This window comes from Parasteatoda tepidariorum, chromosome 11 (assembly GCF_982258835.1).
Source record: "Parasteatoda tepidariorum strain Cologne lab strain chromosome 11, Ptep-v5.0, whole genome shotgun sequence".
NCBI classification, from domain to species: Eukaryota; Metazoa; Arthropoda; class Arachnida; order Araneae; family Theridiidae; genus Parasteatoda; species Parasteatoda tepidariorum.
The window spans coordinates 15,545,074-15,565,855 of NC_141765.1; the positions used below are offsets into that span (position 1 = coordinate 15,545,074).

Here is a 20,782-nt window from a genome sequence, read left to right on the forward strand (position 1 = left end):
AAACGGGGTTCAAGAAGTAATAGAAACTCTCTTAATAGTGACAAATTAAATATAAAATTTCTTTCTAATATGGAAAAAGACTTTAATAAACAATATAGTATTAAACCAATTAAAGATTTTGTCTTCTCCCTTAAGAATTATGAAACATATAAGTTCTACGATCTTATTATTAACTTTTCTTTCATTAACTTACATTTCAAAATTCTTTGTTTCGATCTTATAAAAGCCAAAATGAGCAAAATTTTGCCTAATAATAAGAAAAGTTTAGATAATTTATATTTTGTTATTAACTTTCAAAGGGCTAAACGATACCTTCCAACATACACAGATTAACTACAATAACTCATCAACTTATTCACTTTTTCATATTAAAGATAAGCGTACAAATCGAGGTAAACGGGGTTCAAGAAGTAATAGAAACTCTCTTAATAGTGACAAATTAAATATAAAATTTCTTTCTAATATGGAAAAAGACTTTAATAAACAATATAGTATTAAACCAATTAAAGATTTTGTCTTCTCCCTTAAGAATTATGAAACATATAAGTTCTACGATCTTATTATTAACTTTTCTTTCATTAACTTACATTTCAAAATTCTTTGTTTCGATCTTATAAAAGCCAAAATGAGCAAAATTTTGCCTAATAATAAGAAAAGTTTAGATAATTTATATTTTGTTATTAACTTTCAAAATCCTATTTTCGATAAGATCAAATTTCACAACATATTTGAAAATTTTAAAGCTTTATTTCCATTAAAAGATTTTAACATTATTAAAAGTTTTAAATATAACAAATCACTTGGTAGAACCATTTTTAACTATAATGATATAAGCAAAAATTTAGGGAGTATTAATATATCCGATTATGAATGTCACTGTGAGGAGGATAAATATTTTGATTTTGTTGATAAACATTATAAACATATTATCACTGGTAATTTAAATATTATAGAAAACTTGGAACTTAGGAATTTAATGATAAAAGGCACAAAATTTAGACCCATTTACCATATATCAATCAATAAGATTCTAAAATACTTTCTTAATGATCTCAATAGTTTTTGTTTAAAGATATCAAATAGATTCTCTTTACCTTTAGGTATGCTAACAGAATGGAAATGGGAAGTTTATTATTACTTTAAAAACTTTATTTTCAATAATAAGGATAATTTAAATAAGAATAACAATTCAACAAATTTTTCTAATATTGTTCAATCAATTAAGCAACTTCAAAAAAATTTTGTAATTACTCCCATAGACAAAGCTAACAATAATTATGCTATATTCTGTAAAAAATTCTATGCTGAACTTTTAAATACGGAATTAAAAAATAGTAAAAATTTTGAACTTAGTAATTTCAATAATAATATTGCCATTAAAAAAATTTTAGCTTTTTACAAGAGATTAAAAATTAAAATTAGCAATATACAATTTCCTTACTTAATTATCAGTCCTAAATTTCATAAAATTCCAGTAAAATTTAGAACTATCACATGTGGGTCGAATACTTATTTAACTAAACCTGGCACCATTTTCTCTAACTACTTAAATAAGATTATTAACTATATTACTAAAGAAGGTTTCTCTTGGATAATCACTAATAATCAACCGATTTTAAATTTCATTAAACATAATAAAATTAATTCTATTGCGACTTTTGATTTCCAGGATCTTTTCAATAGCATTCCCCTTTCTAAACTAAAAGATGTCCTTTTGAATTATTACCATGATTTTAAAAATATCCTTTGTTGCGATTTTGATTATTGGGAAACTCTGATTAATTTTTGTCTTTTTAGTAATTATCTTTACAATGGAAGGGATATCTTTCTTCAAATTAATGGAATACCACAGGGATCTAATTATTCATCTCTCTTAGCTAACTTATTTTTGCATTATTATGAAAAAAATTTTACTCTGAGTATTAAATTTGTTTTTAGATATATTGATGACTTAATTATCTTTAATTTCCAAGATTTTACTGTTTTATTGAGTGACATATACCCTGAGGAATTAATCTTACTTCGTAATCATGATGATAATATTAATTTCAATTTTTTGGATTTGGGTATTATGAAAGTTGAAAATATCTGCTTTGTTGATTTATACGATAAAAGAAATGATTTTAATTTTAATATTAATAAACTAGTTACTTGGAATTCTAATGTTTCTAGGAGCATCTATTTAAATACCACTTTTAATGAAATGAACAGAATTAAAAGAATATGTAGTAATATTTATTTATCCAAAATACAAATCGATAAACTCTTTCAAAATCTGATAAAAAACAATGGATACCCAACTAATGTAATAAAATTTTATATAAAATCATTGAATTAATCGTATATTTTGGTGGATATATTTTCTAAACATTTTTTTGTTAATTTTTATGATTTTCCCATGTGCAAATCCATTTCAGGCCAAAATTCATTGCCAAAATTATTTACTAAATAATTTCTTTGTTAATTTATGTAATTTTTCCATGTGCAAATCCATTTCGGGCAAATCCGTGGCTATAATTATGTACTAAAATTTTTTCTTTGTTAATCTTTCCATGTGCAAATCCATTTCGGGCAAATCCGTGGTTAGAATTATTTACTAAAAATTCCTTTGCTAAATAATTTCCCTTGTTAATCTATACAGTTTTTCCATGTGCAAATCCATTTCGGGCAAATCCGTGGATAAATTGTTTGCTAAAATTTTTTCTTTGTTAATTTTTCCATGTGCAAATCCATTTCGGGCAAATCCGTGTTAAAAATTATCTATTAAAAATTTTTCTTTGATAATTTAAATAATTTTTCTATGTACTAATCCATATCGTGCAAATCCGCGGCTAAAATTATTTACAAAGCAGGCAATTTATGTTTCTCTTTTCTATTTTATATTTTTTCTTAAATAAACATCTATCTTCTAAAACTATTTATGATCAATTTTTAAAATTATCCAGTATAATATTACCTTGTGCACATCCATTTCGGGCCCATCCTTGGTAACTAACAAATCAAAACTCAGAATAACAAATCACTTCAGCAGTGCAGTAAGAACGACACTTTAGAACCCTTTGGTTACACTCAATTTGCGCTTTTGTTTTCATCTTTTGTTTTCATATTTTGTAATCTGGCAATCTTTCTGCGAAAACATTTTTAAATCATTCTTGAAAAATAACTGTCCAAGTAAGTTGTTATGATTTTGCTACTCGCTTTATAGTCCCCCCTTTTTAATGTTTTTTATTTTATTTTTTCTTTTTATTTTATTTTATTATCTGTTTTTACATGTTATATTTATTTTTACGTAGTTATTTAATAAAAATTTTTTTGAGTGCTCCTCACACTATTGTATTAATATATTTTGCTTTGGCTTTATTGATACAATATCAGAAAGCACTCTGTTTTGCGGATATAATCGTGTGGGCTGAAGAAAAGATTATATCTTTTTTTTTCCGGCTTTTTTTCCGGTTTTTTAATTAACATTTCCTTTTTTTTTTTTTTTTTTTTTTTTTTTTTAAAATAAAATATTGTTTGTTGTTTTTTTTTTTTTTTTACTTATTATTTCCCACCCCCTTTTTTTCATATGTCTATAATTTTTCTTTGTTTTATTCTTCATTTTGAACTTATCTAATGAGTGCTGTTTACTTGCAGCTTAAGCGCAATAAATGTTACTTATTGTTTTCTTAATTTTCTTAGTGTTTTCTTGTATTTATTTTTTTATATATATATATATATATATACATATATATGTATATATATATACATATATATATATATATATATATATATATATATATATATATATATATATATATATATATATATATATATATATATATATATATATATGTATAAAACTTCTTTTGCCTGTTTCGCATTCTAGTATCTAATTTCAAGGTACTGACAGGTTTATTCTGTAAATTTACCTCAAAATAAGAAAAATGAAAAAAAAAAATTCCCACCTGATAAGAGATTGCGCTTTAGTTTTAAATTAGAAGCTTTTCACAAATGCTTTTTGAAAAGCTTTATTTGTCTATTGTTGCATGAGATTTTTAAACAGATGTCAAATTTCCTTCGTATCTCTGAATTCAAATCTGCAATCGGTTTGTCTTTCACCAAGCTACAGTTCTTTTTAAAATTAGTTTTTGTCTATTTTTAGTCGCAATGTGAAAGTTTAAAACCGTTATATGTAAAAGGAGGTGGCATAAATGTTGCAACAAACTTATGGGAAATTTAGGTCGCATCATGTTTGAAATTGCATAGGAACCCATAACCGAAAATATCGTCGTACGCCGTTAGAGGCGCTTTCCGATTATGCACTGTTTCTTTGCGTGCTTCTTAATAAGTCGTAATAGGGAAACGCTCCTAGTCGCGTACGGTGACATTTCCAAGTGTGGGTTTCTATGCAGTTTTAACCCTTATGATGAGTCCTAACACCCCTAGATGCTTGTCGCAGCATCTATGTATCTCTTCATTACATATAACATTTTTAAATTTGCACATTTCGACAAAAATAGACTAGAAATATCATTTAAAAAAATCAGTAGATTTAGGAGCAAAACTAATTTCATATTCGAAATCCAAACAACCGAATTAAGCAAGATTTTTGTTGCATTATTTGTTGCATTTTGTTGCAACAAAAAATTTGTTTCCATTGTTATCAGAGAAATTTATGTTGGCATAACATATATATAATAATATATGGCAATAACATATATATAATAATAATAAATAGCATATAATATATATATAATATAAAATATAATACAAAATGCAATATAGTATAAAATAACATACATAAAATAACATAGATATACATAAAATAATAAGTAAATATGTATTGTGATGAATTAGTCTAATAAGGAAAAAGTAGAAATGGTGCATTATGAATTTATTTTTTTATATCTAAAGACAAACGTGAATTTAAAAGGAAATCTATAAGTTTGCTTTCTTTGTATTTTGGAAAAAATCGTAATGTACCCCAGTTTCTAATAAACTGATGCCAACTTAAAAAGAACATATATGCCAATTTTGAATTAGATAATAATTAATGTCAATCTAATATATTTAATTTCCCAACTTTTTTATTAGGACATATTTTAACTTACTTTATTTTATTTGAAATTTGATTAAAAAAATAATAACCTTATAAGTTCAAAAATATGATCTACAAATGGGGGGCTGCTAGGTACTTTTAATTAACTAGATTACTTAAATACATAACTTGAAATAAATACTACAAAAATGAACGTTTTCTCTATGAATAAAAAAAATATAAATTATAGTGATTTGGAAATCGATTGAACTGAAAAACTACAAAGCCATTAAATGAAGTACTTTTAAAATTTAATGAAAATTCCATATACTTTTGTTGCATTGAAAGTAAATAAAATAGACGAATTTATATTTTATAGTTATTGCTAAAGTCATATATTTAGTATTTTAGATAACTTAATTTATGATTTTTTTTAATTTGCTGCATTGATAGAAATTTTGAAGTGTGCTGAATCATTTTATCGTACTTTTGAAGCTTGATTAACTGATACTGTGTTTCATCTTGAACGGAAATGTAGTTTAAAATACCTTTGTAAGTATTAAGGTCTTTGCTACCGCTCGCCATTGCGCCAAATCGCTATGAAATGGCGACGGAATGAACGGGACTTTTCGCCAAATCGCGAGTGTTGAAAAATAATTTTTTTTTTCGTTTTTTTTGAAAGAATTTGGAAGAGACTTTTTTTTGTGATAACAGATATAGACTTTGCTGCTGCCATGCCCTTATATTCAGTAGACTGCTTTAGAGAGTTTTGTGTTTTTAACTCAGCGAAAACAAAATTTAGAAATCAAATGCAGATAAAAAATGAAAATAATATACCTGTTTGCTTGAACGTTCTGGTTTGGGCATTATACAATGTATACAGTGCAAAAAAAAACAAGAATAACTTTTAGTCTAGTTATCGGATTTTTACGTCCTACGATTCAATCTTAATGGTTCGAGGGAGTTGCTTCAAATATACTAATCAGTTAGCGCAGTTAGTTTTAAGTTACAAAATCAGATACAAAAACGTAATTTCTTAGAATAAACTTACTTTTTTTCCCGACGGATTATTATTCTTGACTCCAATATACAGGGATTAGAAAATAGTTTGACCGGAGAGCGGTCCTAAGTTTGAACCCCTAGATGTAAATTTTACGTTTTGCGTATTTCGCCACTTCTCGTGAACTGTTCAAACGAATTGAAAAATTTTTGCACTCAGTTATAAAATTCATTTATTAAAAAATAATTTACTGCAAAATTTTTTTTAATATTTTTTATTATTTATAATTATTTTATTTAATTAAGGGAGAAAAAAAATTTTGAATTGTAAGGTTACAAATTACTGAATGAGAACATTAAGGAATGTCCTTTAGTATAGGAAAATACAAAATTTGAACGAAATTGGTCGTAAAGTTCCTGAGAAATCGAGTTTTATAAAAGTCAGATATTTAAAACGCAATTTTTCAGGAATTATTCTACCAATTTCAAGAAGAAAAACAGGTGAATTAAAATATAAAAAAATAAGTACTAGGAAAAATTTATTATGTTGATTGCATTTTTTATGTTGATTGTATTTTTTATGTGATAGTATTTTTTATGTTGATTGTTGTTTGTAATTTGATTTTTTTCAGAAAAAAATTCATATTCTAAAAAGTATTAACTCGAGTCGACCATTGATGCTTTATAAGAGTTTAAGATAATATTCTTTTTTTTCTAAAGTATAATTGCTTTTAGTTTCTGTAACAGGCAATTCTACACAGATTTGTAAGAGCGGACGAATTTATTTGGTAACATTATTTTCATTTGGCTAATGTTTTATTCTTTAGATTAACCAAATTGGTAAGGTTTTTTATAAGCAACTGAAAACAGTAGTTAGTATATTAACACCGCTGTTATAAAATTGCAGCAAAATTGCTGAGGTTGCAGCAAATTTGAAACGCGCCATAGTTCCGATAATGCTACAATTTTGAACCAGTTTTTCTGTCAGTACACAAGCATTTTAAGTAGCAGTCCAGTTGTTATTATTTTTTTGTATGTTTTGCATCAAACATAGACTGCTTAAAATATAGTATAATGCTTTTTTTCTTTCTATTCAGTCGAAAGAATTAGCTTATTAGCCTTAAGTTGATTAGAATCTTTTAAAGTTGTTTCTCGAATGTATCGTCATCATACAAAATGATTAGTTTTTGCGAATTATGTGCTATTATCATAATTGCTGAGATTTTGCAACTGTTAAGGCAAGTTTAGCCTTTCTAAAACTAGCACTATATATGCTTATTCTGAAAATGGCGCGAAACGTCAATATGGTGAAAAACCACAGTTTTGTGGTCTAATTTCTTAATATTTCAAAACCAACTCCAATGCTGCATAATCTGAGCTCATAAAAATTTCCAAAAACTGAGAACAAGGCCGTGATTTTGATAATTTTCTTCTACATGAAAAAATGTCTCCAAATTGGCAATTTTTGAAAAAGTTTAACAACTTAAAATATTTAAGCTCTTTGTCCGTTCTAAATCCTAGATAATTCTTCCCACCAAGATGACATACGAGTATATAGTTTAAAATCGTCGTTTTGCTTCAAGCGTAAGGCACTTAAATTGGGACATTTTTTATTTGACTTGGCGATAAAGCTTCGAAAAATCGAAAAACCATGTTCATTGAATGTCAAGAGTATATATGTTTCTATCGTATTTCTCATTAGTAAATTCTTTTTTTTTTTTTTTTTTTTTTTTGTAGAATCATGATAGTGAACGTGCAGAAAGTGTGGTTTATAAGAAAGTTGCTGTTGTTGAAAACTTTTATGACATTATCTATGGCGTCCATGTTGACATGGATGGTCGTGGGGGAAAACATGCTGGCCAAAAAAGAACATATAAAGCGGTAAGTTGCATGCATTAAATCTTATTTATTAAACATTATAGTTTACAGTTTTGATAGAAGTTGACAAATTTCAAAAAGCCGAAACTGGAATGAATAGTTTTCCAATTTGTTTAAGAGAAAAAAATTAACTTTTTCTCTGTTTTTTGCTTCCCAAAAATGCTTTCCAAATAAGAGCCAGTATATTATGGAATGAAAAGTAGCATATCAATTACAATTATTTTGCTTTTATGTAAAGTTTTACTGAAATTTCCGATGCTCGCCCATTTACGAAATATTTGGCATGCATATATATATTAAAGTTAAAATATTAAGAAAATGTGGAAAATAATAAAGATTAATGACAAGTGAGAAGGAGAAAAATAATTAAAAAAAATAATTTTAAAAAATATTTAAATTTTTTTTAAAATTTATCTAAGCAAAAAACTTATTAAAAATCAGTAAAACAAAATAAACAAAAGATATAATCTCTTCATCATCTCACACGAGTATATCCGCAAAAAGGGGTGATATTGCGGATATATTCGTGTGAGCTGATGAAGATATTATATCCTTCCTTTATTTTGTTTTCCGGATTTTTAATAAGTTTTTTTCAGATAAATAATTTTTTTTTTAAATATTTCTAAAAATAATTTTATTTTAATTATTTTTTTCCTTCTCTCTTGTAATTAATCTTTATTATTTTCCATATTTTCTCAATAATTTAACTTATTATATGAGTTTTATATACTTGTAGCTTATGCGCAGTTAATAAAACTTATTCATTTTCTTCGTTTTTCTCTCTTTTCTTTTTATCCTTTTTGTCTTTATTGTGCTATATAGATATATATTTGGCAATCATGTTATGTTCGCTTTGTGTCATTTTATTTTCACTTATATTTTCATAATAACTTTTTTCCAATTATTTTAAAGCGCAATTCATCTCCAGCGGCTTAAATGCTATGATTTGATAGTATTTTTTTTTAAAATATTTTCTGTAGCTTTTTTCATTTTTTATTTTTGATATTTATTTTTGCTTGTATTATATCTATCTTTCTTAAAAGAACAAAATATTTTTGAGGCGTTTATTATCGCTTGTTTTTGATGACTATTTGAACCTGAAGAAGAATCGGTGTCGTTGTTTTCCTGATACGCATTGCAATTGTATAACTTTTTACTTATGAAATATTGGATCTTTATTAATCAGACAACGTGAGTCAAGTTATAACTGGTTCTCAAAATTCACCTAAAACTCATTAAATAGGACCCGATATTTTTTTCCTGTCGCTCTGAGTTTGACCTTTATTGAAGTTTCGGTGACGTTAGATTTTAGCCTTTCTTTGTTTTTTGTTCCTAGGAAAAAGTATCAAGATATAAATACTTTCGTGTCAGTCATGATTAGTCAGTGTCATCATCTAGTAAGATATTTTTAAATATTTTATGAATTCAATTAACATAGTTCGCATTTTGTATACATTTTTTTATTTTTCGATGAGTGATAGATTTAACTGTTTTGTTTAGTTTTGTATTATTTTTTGTCATTAATATTTATTATTATTATTTTTAAGTGTTATGAATTCGATCAACGTAATCCTCATTTTGTATATTTTTTTTCATTTCTCGATGTGCGATAGGTTTAACTGTTTTGTTTATTTTTATATTTATTATAATTTATTTTTATCATTATTTATTATTATTATTATTATTATTTTTAAATGTTTAATGAATTTGATCAACATAGTCCGCGTTTTGTATATTTTTTTTATTTCTCGATGTGTGATAGATTTAACTATTTTCTTTATTTTTATATTTATTATTATTTATTTTTATCATTATTTATTATTATAATTATTTTTATTATCAGTTTTATTATTACAATGGTTAACATATAAGTCTATTACATCGTTTTAAGAATGGCAATAAAAATGCATTCTAAGCTTTTACTAACTAGTTTTTGATAAATATTTAGCAGACATTATTTTTAACTACTTTAACTATTTTTAACAATTTACCAATAATACTAGGAGTCAAGTGTACGGTTGTTAATGAATTTTAAGTTTAATTTCAAAACTGATTAAAATGCAGATCTTTTCAATGTTAAGAATTTTTTTAAAATTTATAATTTATTTAATTGCATTCCGGTAAACCCATTAAAATATTATTTTAAGTCCACGTTTTTTCTTGGAATCTCACATCACTTTAGTTATTTGGATTTTTCGCATTGTATCATAAAATTTTTACCGATTTTTTGAATTTTTGAAATGAGACATGAGACAAATCAATTTCAGTCAGGTTTTTATTTTTATTTAATCAAATTTTATATAAATGTACGAAATATTAATTAAAAAATGAATATTAAACATCAAAGCTTAAAATTTATTGCTCTATAAACATGGCTGAAATTTTAAGTTTATTTACGATTTTTTGTCAAATGTTAGGAATAATATGAAAACATAATAATCTTTGTAATATAGACATAATAATAATAACTATGGAAAATATGATTGAAAAGATGCATATTAGGTGCTATAGCTTTGACGTAGAATTTTAATTACACATGTTTTTTTATACTTTTTTCATTATTTTGTATTAATTTAGGTCAAAATAAGTGAAAAAAATTATATTTAGCATCTTAATAATATATAGTTATGAAATATAGCATGAATCACCGGTGTCTTTTTCTGAGTTACGTGTAAAATCTTCCAAATAATAAAATTTTAAATTTGCAGTTAATTTAGACCTAAAAGAAACCGTTATTTATCATTGAAATTTCTTTTATTCACAAAATCAATTTTGATAAATTTTTGAATATGAATGAAGTTTTTTTTCAAACTACTCTTTTTTGGGTTTCATATTTTAGTATAATTATAATTTCGTTGATCTAACAAATTTTTCAGTAAGTTTTAGACTGTTTTTAATAATTAAAAATACCAAAATATATTGCTTGCATTTAAAGAGTTAGTGAAAAAAATATAAAAAAATATATAAAAAGTGTGTGTTCACGGGATTAACGGGTGATATATTTTACACTTTAAGTATGGTTAAAGTTGAAATGATATCTCGATCTCTTGTTAAATATTTAAAGCTATATACTGACATATAACAAGTAAATAGATGTTTAAAAATGATAATAAAGACTTGAAAATAATAACATATATTTAACTTAATAATAATTTAACAAAATATAATTGAAAAAATTGCATCCTGGGCATTTTTTTTTTTTTAGCACGGGTAAAGTTCTCAGATAAGTCTCCTTTCGTAATGGAGACTTAATAAATGTAATAGAGACTTAAATATATGAATTGTTATATAAATAAAACTGAAAAACTTAGCTTTGGATATTAATGAGATAAATATTTTTCACTTTAAATACTACATAAGTTCTAAAATAAGTTTCTGCAATTTTACGTTTGTATCAATATGCAAGCATTTAGCAATGCAATAGAGACTTAATAGTATGCATACAAACTATATTTGAAAGATGGCATCTTAGCTATTAAAGGGTAAAATATTTTGCACACTAAACAATATTAAATTTCTCAAGTGATTTCTATTTATTTGTTATAAGTTTGCAACAAAATGCAAACCAATCAAAATAAAGTATCAGATAGTATTGCATTCGTTATGCATTTTTTAAACTATAGCATTTTTTAAACTATAAAAATATTACATTCTTGGTGTTTCATGATTTCATAAAGGTGAAGAATGGGTAAAGCATGATTCATAAAGTAATTATTATCTCCAAAATATTTTAGGTTATCTTATAGATTTATTCAAAAATATGTTTTTAAATTTATGATTATTATTCTTGCGCGACATTTATCAGTCATTATATCAGTTGATTTTATATTTTAATACCAAAAATCCATTATATTTATATTTCAGATAACAAAATTTTTATAGGATGCTGATGCTGCCATCTGTAGATTCATTAGAGAACTATATACTAATTCCTTATCCTTTGATTGATTATTTTACTAAGATTATTGCCCAGACTTTTAAAAACTTTTAAAAACTTTTTCGTAAAGCTTTTAAACATAAATTCTTTTGCTTCATAGAAAAGTTACTTTAACTTTATTTACAATATAATTATATTCTCTCGTATTTTAATACAGAGAAACAGAAAATTCCACATCTATGTCTTTAAAAAAATGCCGACTTATTTTAATGTAAAATTTTATAATTTCTGTTTATTGGGTAAATTGCGTTTTGCTTTTCTAATTAAAAAAAAAATTTAAAAAGAATTTGATCATTATTAGATTAATGTTTGAAAATATTGTTACTATTGATTGCTTCCTAAAAATGAATACTTATTTTATATTTGAAATATTAAATGAAGTTTTTCAGCAATTTTTGTAAAATTTTGTCTTGATTAAAGGATTTGAGGATTAAAGTTTTAAAATTTATGACAACGAAGCAAACGAAGTACAGTTTTATTCAAAAGGGACAGTAGAAATTGAGGATCCCAAATAGAATATATATCATATTCTTACTATTTTTTTAAACTTAAGTAATATCTATTTATTGATCGTTCACATGCGATGAAAAAAAAAAAGAAGAGAAAAACCACATAGTATCCGATTTTTATTTGATGTGCAAAATATAATGTAAAAATTAATTAATATCTAAAAAATATTTCAAAATTTTAAAAGAAAAAAGGTCTTAAAGAACTACTTTAGAGTACATGCTGCCTCTTTTTTACGAATTTTATTTCAACTAGTGTGCAAACTAATACCTTAAAATAATAAAAACTCAATTATGACAGCATAAAATAGAATACATGTTATTAAAACTTTTTTTTATTTTTCTCCTTAATTTTAAAAAATAACTAACTAACTAGCTAAATAAATAAATAAAAATAGGGAAAATGAGAAAAAAAGTTTTTATAATATTCATTTTTAAACTAATAAAATATGTTTTTGATATTACAAATTACTATTTTGTGTAATAATTAAAATATTTGCAATACATTACCCCATCTGTACGAATCATGTGAGAAAAAAAAGCATTAAAAACGAGAGATATTATGATATCGCGAGACATTCTTAACATAAAAAGTTTTAATATCAATTCAATTTTTCCATTTTTTTACTTTTTTTCTTCTTAATTTGAGAAAATTTCTTTATAAATACCTTTAATATGATAATTTTTTTTACTGAAAGAAGGGATTAATGTAAATTTAATCTAACTCTCAGTAGATGGCGACACTTAATATATATGTACGTTTCCCTTAAAAAATCTGGCAATTTCGTTTTTATTTTCATCCACCAGGAATTAAAAAATTGAAATTATATAAACATTGCATATCATAACAGTTTTTTTATTTATTTACAATTTTCCTTTATTTTTTATAATTTAAAAAAATTTTGTTTCATAAAAAAATTAAAAATTTTTTTGCGAAAAGATTTTTTAATATATTTTCAACAATTATTAAAAAGGGTAATTATTATTATATTCTCGGAATTCATCCCTCCACAATGACTAAATGACTTAAATGACTTGATAACGTATCGTATAACGCTTGCTACTCTTTCTTTTAAATTAAGTTTTTCTTTTTTTAAAACTTAATTTGAAATTAATTTCCGATTAATATTTTCATTATATATCTGATTAATATTTTCATTGTATCTGATTAATATTTTCATTCATTATGAGATTTACTAACTACAGATTATATAGCTATGATTCTGAATTGGACTAAAGATTGAACTGGATATGAAGGCTGAGTGACATTAGTGTTGAAAATTTAGTGACATACTGCTCCAGTTACAACCGACGTTATAGAGTATTGGTATTAGATGATGTTATAAACTAATCTGATGAAAAATTAAAACAGGAAAAAATAAATATGACTGAATTAAAAGAAAAATTAAAGCATTTCGAAATTGCATTATATGAAATATGAAAAAATTGTAGAATCTTTAAATGACTGAATAAATTCCTTAACAAGATAAATTTTCTTTTCTCTTCTTTCTGGTAACAGAAATGACAAAAAAAGAAAAAAAAAAATGCGTGCGAATCATTTAATATACTTATCATTTAATATTTTCACGATTTTACTAACAGATAAAGTTATATAGTCTAGTTTTACTCAGAATTATTTTTCTAAATTCAATTCGGAGTTACATTAAATGCAGTTCCGGGAAATAAAATTCCCCGGCATGATCAATGCAACTGTAAGTATAATGATTTTTTTTTCTTTATGATGATAATTTATTATTTAAAATTTTTTTTCATGTAACATTCGTTCTAAATCGTTTTTGTAACCAAAATCACGAAAAAAAAAAATAGAAATTATTTCAAATTAACTATGCTGTAAATAAAATAAATCAGTATCTGCCTAGGTCTTAAAGCTAAGGTTTTCAGTATCTGCCTAGTTCTTAAAGCTAAGGTTTTCAGTATCTGCCTAGGTCTCAAAGCTAAATAAGTATTGCTTAAAGTTATTTTTAAAGAATTAAATTCTTACCTATGTTGTTCCAAAACTTTAATTCGTTCGATAATGGATCCTACAATAAATTAATTCGCGCTGTAGCGTTGTCAAAAAAAAAAAAAAAAAAAAAACTTGTTGTAGATGCAATTTTTTGTATTTGCAATTATAGAGCAGTGGAGTCTCAGGAGATAGAGCGCTCGCTTCCCAATGGAACCGCGTTTGAATCCCAGCGATGGCTGGTCGATACGAATTCCGCAACCATGAATTAGAGTCCCCTTGCCATCGGACTAACCACGGGAGGTTTTTGCGGAATATAACAATGTAACTGCTGTAATTTATATTTAATTCTCGCAGAGTAGTAATGTTTTAAATTCTTTTAAAACTGTTTCATCCCTACTTACTATATTTAGTTTGCATTGGTTTTCAAAACTGATTTAGTTTGCGAGTTTAGAAATATCACTCTCAAAACTTTCAGAAGTGGTGACCATATATATATCTTACACATCATTTTATCCGTATTATACAGGCATAAAAAATGCAGGCGAAGATTTGTACCAATCAAATTTGAAAAATTAGTTGCGTTAAAACCGTGTTTCTTTTCTTAACTAACGTTAAAAGTAGTTCTCAGGAACCTCTACAAACTACTGCTTTTTTTTATATCGCATTACTCACTACATTACTTTTTTCAAAAAAAAAAAAAAAGTATCACACTGCACCAGGGTTTCCGCTACGGTAGCTTTTTTCGCAAAATGCGAAAAGACCCCTCAAAAATGCTAAAATTCAACAAAGCATTTTCGCATTTTTGCTAAAGGATTTTACTAAATTCCATTAAAAAAAACGGGGATGATGTGAAAAATGTGAATGGGGATTATTTAAACACATCTTAATGCAACGATGTAAAAACATGTCATTTAATGAATTACTTTTATTTTTATATACCAATGATGTGTCTGAACAGTACCCATTAATAACTTCTGTTATAGAGTATTGTGCAACAATACCAATGCACACTGTTGACTGTGAAAGGGGCTTTAGCTGCCTTAATTTGATTAAAACTAATATTCGAAACAGGTTGTTAATCAACCATGTAAACAATTTGTTAATGATTAATATTGAGGGCCCTGAAAGTGCATTTAACTTTCAAGATGCATTTGTAAAATGGGCAAACTTGAAAGAATGGAAGATTGTTAATTATAAACCAAAATGTTTTGATAAATAATAAATGTGTTTTTTTTGTTATAGGTATTCTTTTTGATATTCTTGTACATTAAGCTATTCTTTGTCAGATAACTTACAGTACTTGTTTGATATAAAGTAATTTTATAAGCCTATTTTAGCATTTTGCTAAAACTTTTTTTCAGATTTTAGCTTTTTTGCTAATGAATTTTTAGACTCAGCTTAAACCCTGCACTGCACTACAAACTTCGAAAAATAGTAGTGACTACAGTAGTTTCACTACTTGTAGTGTGCTACTTCCGGCCCTTGATTATATCTTTGATATTCCTGCTGTTGCTCTCACGCAATATCTAAGTATATTTTTTATTATATTGAATTATACTAAATAAAATTATTTCTAGAGAAAAATATCCCATGTAATTTTTTTAAATTTTTAAAATATTTAATTATTTAGTTTGATATTTAGTTTAAGTTAGTTTTGTATTTAGTTTATTATTTAGTTTAATATTTTTCAAGTCAGTAGAATATTTTTACGGAATGCATTTACACTGCTTCATTTTCCAGCTTTTATTAAAAATACACACTTGAAATATTTTACTCCAATTATTAATAAATAATAATTTAGTTTATTTGTATTATTTATTGCAAATAATCAGTTCGATATAGATTCTAGATATATATATTATCATTTTCTTAATTACTTTTTAAATAATAATGCATTATCAATTGATTAATAATAGCAAAAATGAATCATTTTGTATCTTACAAATCTATAATTTTCATATTTTCTTTATTTGTTTTTAAAAATCATTTTAACTTGTAACTCATATTAAAATCATATTACTAGTACTTGTGCAACATGTAAAATTTTTGTATTACGCGATTCGCACTGAGATTAAGTGCGTGCACTCAAAACCTCCCGAATATAGTTAAATTTACCCAAAAGCATGGTTAATCAAAAAGCACGCTAATTTTTACCGAAGATTTTACTTAATGATGTTTTGTATAATTGACGGTAAAATTTGGTTTTATTACCATATTTTTTGGTATTAAATGAGGTAAAATTTGTTCATTTCTTTATGATATCTCAGAGCATGGCATAAAAATCATTTATTTGGTTAAATTTACTTTTAAGTTCTGTATTTTTATTAAATGTATGGTAATAAGAACTATAATTTTGTAAACAAGAACTTCCGATAAACCATTACCGCTTAAAAATTACCGAATGAAATTATTTTATTACTAAAGTTATGTTTTTTTAAACCAGAAATGTTATTATTTTAGAAATACGAAAATTTTATCAGAATTTTTTTCTCCGCACAGTAAAACGTAATAAATTCAATTGTCAGCATATGCAAACCATATATAATTTCTCATAGCTTGTAAATTTGCATATGAGGATGCTAACGCTGGTTATAATTTATTCTGAAACTATAGTTTTTAATACGAAATTTCGTGTAATCTGTAAAACGAATGCTAAATGCAATGCATAAACATAGCATGCTCTCTCTTTTAAAAAGTTACCAATTATAAGAGTTACCAACAAGAGTTATCAAGAGTTAAGAGTAAGTTTTCATGAAATACAACTACATAGTTGTACATCTCATAAGTATTTCTCATATATAAATATATATTCACTAGATGCTAACACTAATTACACTTTATTTCAGAAATTATACATTTTAATGCATAAGTGTAACGAAATAAACATAGGTAAAATTCTGTACACCCAATCCCATTTTAACATTTCATGCCCTTATTTGGAGAGTTAGCGAAATGCCAATTCAAGTTGTAACAGTATTTTCCATAAGTATTTTCAATGCTATACTAATATCTAAACTTACATTTGGGTGATGCTAGCAGCGATTATAATTTATTTCAGAAATTATTTTTTGAATGCACAGTTTTATGCAACAGGGTAAGGAATGTTAAATCCTGTGTCTTATCGAATTTCAACATTCCATACTCTCATTTGAAGGGTTGGCGGAATACAAATCTTAAATTATATAAATGTACTAATCTTCAGGCTAACCGTGGGAGGCTCTCGTGATCTTCCTCTCCATGTAACACAAATTCGGGTTAGGTTCATCAAAAATTCCTCCATGAATGCAAATTTCTCCCAATACTCGATCCAGGAGTTCTCTTGTCTTCTGGATTGGGTTCAAAATTACAAGGCTACGGAGTTGAATATTAGTAGTCGTATACTCATAAAGTTGGGTCGGTTGTTCAACGACGGTTATTAAAAAAAATTTACTAATATATATTATGGAACTAAATAGTACTTCTCATAAGTAATGCATTATAGTTCCAAGTAATATTCCTCAAAAGTATTTTTTTATGCTATATAAACTTGCATTCGAGAGATGTTAGCAGCGATTATAATTTATTTCAGAAATTATATTCTTTCAAGGAAGAGTTTTGTGCAACTCGATAAGCATATGTTAAAGCCTGTGCACAAAAGAATTTTAACATTTTATGCTCCTATTTGAAGAGTCGTTGGAAAACCAATCTTAAATTGTATTGATATACTAATATGCAATATAGTTCTGAATGGTATTTCTCATAAGTATTTTTTAATTATATGAACTTGCATTCAAGTGATGCTAACACCGGTTATACTTTATTCCAGAAATAAAATTTTTTAAATGCATAATTTTGCAGAATAGGATAAACATGCATAAAACCGTGCTCACAACTAAACTTCAATATTTCACGCGTTTTATTGGTTGCAGGAGTTTTTGCATTTTTCAAGTGAACGATTTCTCTAAAATTTATTGCAGATTGCGGAGATGTATTCTTTTCTTCCACGTGAAGCTGTGACCCATTTCTTAATGTCGTGTACGGATTGTCAGAAGAGGATGCATCTTGGAACAGCAGAGCAAAAGACGGGCAGTAACCATGACAACGGGCAGCTCGAAGAGAGCATCAGTTCTGTTGGGGAGGAAACAACAGATTCTTTGCACATAGACTACAGTTTACCCATCACTACAACATATCTTAAACACATGAGGAGTCTAGGATATTCCGATGAAGAAGCTCTCAATCCTGATCGGGAGGTAAGGAACATCTTAAATCAAAATTTTCAAAAACATAAGAAATTGTAATTATTTTTTCGATTTCGGCTATTAAAATGTTTTAAATTCTAAAGAAAAGTCTTTGAAAAGATATTCTTTAAATATGATTATGTTTGGTGGTGGTTCAAGAACTCCTTTGTAATTTTTTAATTAATGGTTTTTATCATAGTTAAATTAGCGATCTATGTATTCAGTAGATTGTGTGTTTTTGAACAATTTATTTGTTTTTTAAAGAATTATTCAATAATAACGAAGGAAATATTTCATAGATTTCAGGAGTAGACGATTAGATATATTCTAATTATTTTTTTGATTTTGGCTATCAAAATGTATTAAATTTTAAAGAATAGACTTTGAAAATAAATTCTTTAATTATGAGTACGTTTAGTGGTGGTTCAAGTTATTTTTGTAATTTTGTTTATTAAAGTTTTTCTTCATAATTTAATTAGAAATTTGTGTTCGCATCTGTTTCTATATTGCATGCTTTTACAATTTTTTTTCCTATTTTCTTTAAAAGAATGACTCAATTAAAGCGAAAGTAAGATTTTAAAGATTTAAGAATTAGTCTATTTAAAAAATTGTAATTATTCTTTCGATTACACTTCGAAATGAACTAACTCTTAAAGACTTTTAAAAGAAATTATTTCAGTATGATTATGTTTGGAGGTGGTTCTCTTTCGTCATTTTTTAATTAAAGTTTTTCCACAGACCAAAATTAGAAATTTCTGTATATAGATAATTCTTTATTGCATATTTTTCAAACTATTTCATTTTTTAAAAGAATTAGTCATTGCTAACAAAGGTAAGATTTCATAGATTTCAGGAGTAGTTTATTTATTAAATTCCATTATTTTTAATGATTTCGGTTATTAAGATGCATTAAATTCTAAGGAAAAAACTTTGAAATGAAATTCTTTAAATATGATTATGTTTGGTGATGGTTCAAGTTCTCTTTTGTAATTTTTTTAATTATTACAAATAATTATTTTTTCATAGTTAAATTAGCAATTTTTGTATACAACAATTTCTACTTTGTATGTTTTTCAAACAATATTTTTTAAAGAATTGCTCGAAAATAACAAGGGTAAGATTTCATAAATTTAAGGAGTAGTTTATCTGATAAATTGTAATTAATTGTTTTAGATCTCGGTTATTAAAATGAATTAAATTTGGAAGCAAAGATTTCGACAGGGAATTGTTTAATCGTGATATGTACTCCATTTTTTTCTTCGTCATTTTTTTTTAAATTAAAGATCTTCTTTATAAATTTATCACCAATTTCTATATTTTTGACATTTTTATTTAGTCAAAAGAATTATCTAATAATAATTAAAATCTTTTATTAAAAAAAGTGCCAAAATAGCTTCTTCAGAATATTTGTTGCATTATTAAAGTATGAAGCTTATTCATAAAGTTTTTATTGTTCTTTTAGACTGATTAAATTTTTTTAATTTAGACTAATTAAAAGTTTTTATAGATAGTCATTCTAAATTACGGATAGTATTCTATATCAAAATCATGATTTGTTATGAGAAATGTCTTACATTTTTGCTAAAAATTGATATAAAATTTTTAAATTCCAGCATTTTTAAATTCATTAAAAGATAAAATTACATCCTTGCCTTTTAATAGCTCATGTTCAACCTTTTTCCCATGAGTTTTGGAAAATTAAACTAAAACTATCAAATCACGAGGAAAAAAAAACTTTCGATATAATAGATTTCTAATTATACTCTTATCGTCTTAACCTCAACTTTTAACAATCATTAGCTATTTTAGAAATTATTTTTAATTCATCTCATAATTAAAATTTTCATTTTTCAGTTTCCTTACATGTTAAAAAAATAATTCAAATTTTTTAAAAATTGTTTTGAAATGCTCCTTTTGAATGAAGTTTTGTAAACTTTTTATGTCGTTCGAAAAATTAAAAAAAATATAAAGTAAGGTGTATTACTTTAGAATCCATCCTCAGTAAGTTGATTAAAGCAAAGGAATCATTTTATAATTTTATTTCAGAAATTTTGTAAAAATATTGTAGTGATTGGGAAAAAAATGACTTTAAAGAAATAAATTTTCTAGTTCCTTTTTCATTGTTAAAAATATCTGAAACTACAGTTTTTTTATTTTGTCCTACATTGTGACAAACTATTTGCTTATGTTTTACAAATACACTAGTGAAAAGTAAGTAAAATCAGTTTTGATAAACACTTATAAGTAATTAAAAAT

The 20,782-nt window shown here is 25.4% G+C and overlaps 1 protein-coding gene across 1 annotated transcript in view; it reads left to right on the top strand.

Moving 5' to 3' along the window:
• The window catches only part of LOC107453845 (nucleolar protein 4), a 72,041-nt gene that overhangs the window by 33,566 nt on the left and 17,693 nt on the right, over positions 1–20,782 (top strand). The window contains exons 2-3 of the mRNA XM_016070818.4: positions 7,757–7,900; positions 18,263–18,538. Coding sequence (XP_015926304.1) covers positions 7,757–7,900; positions 18,263–18,538 — 420 coding nt within the window. The remainder of the gene's footprint in view (positions 1–7,756; positions 7,901–18,262; positions 18,539–20,782) is intronic.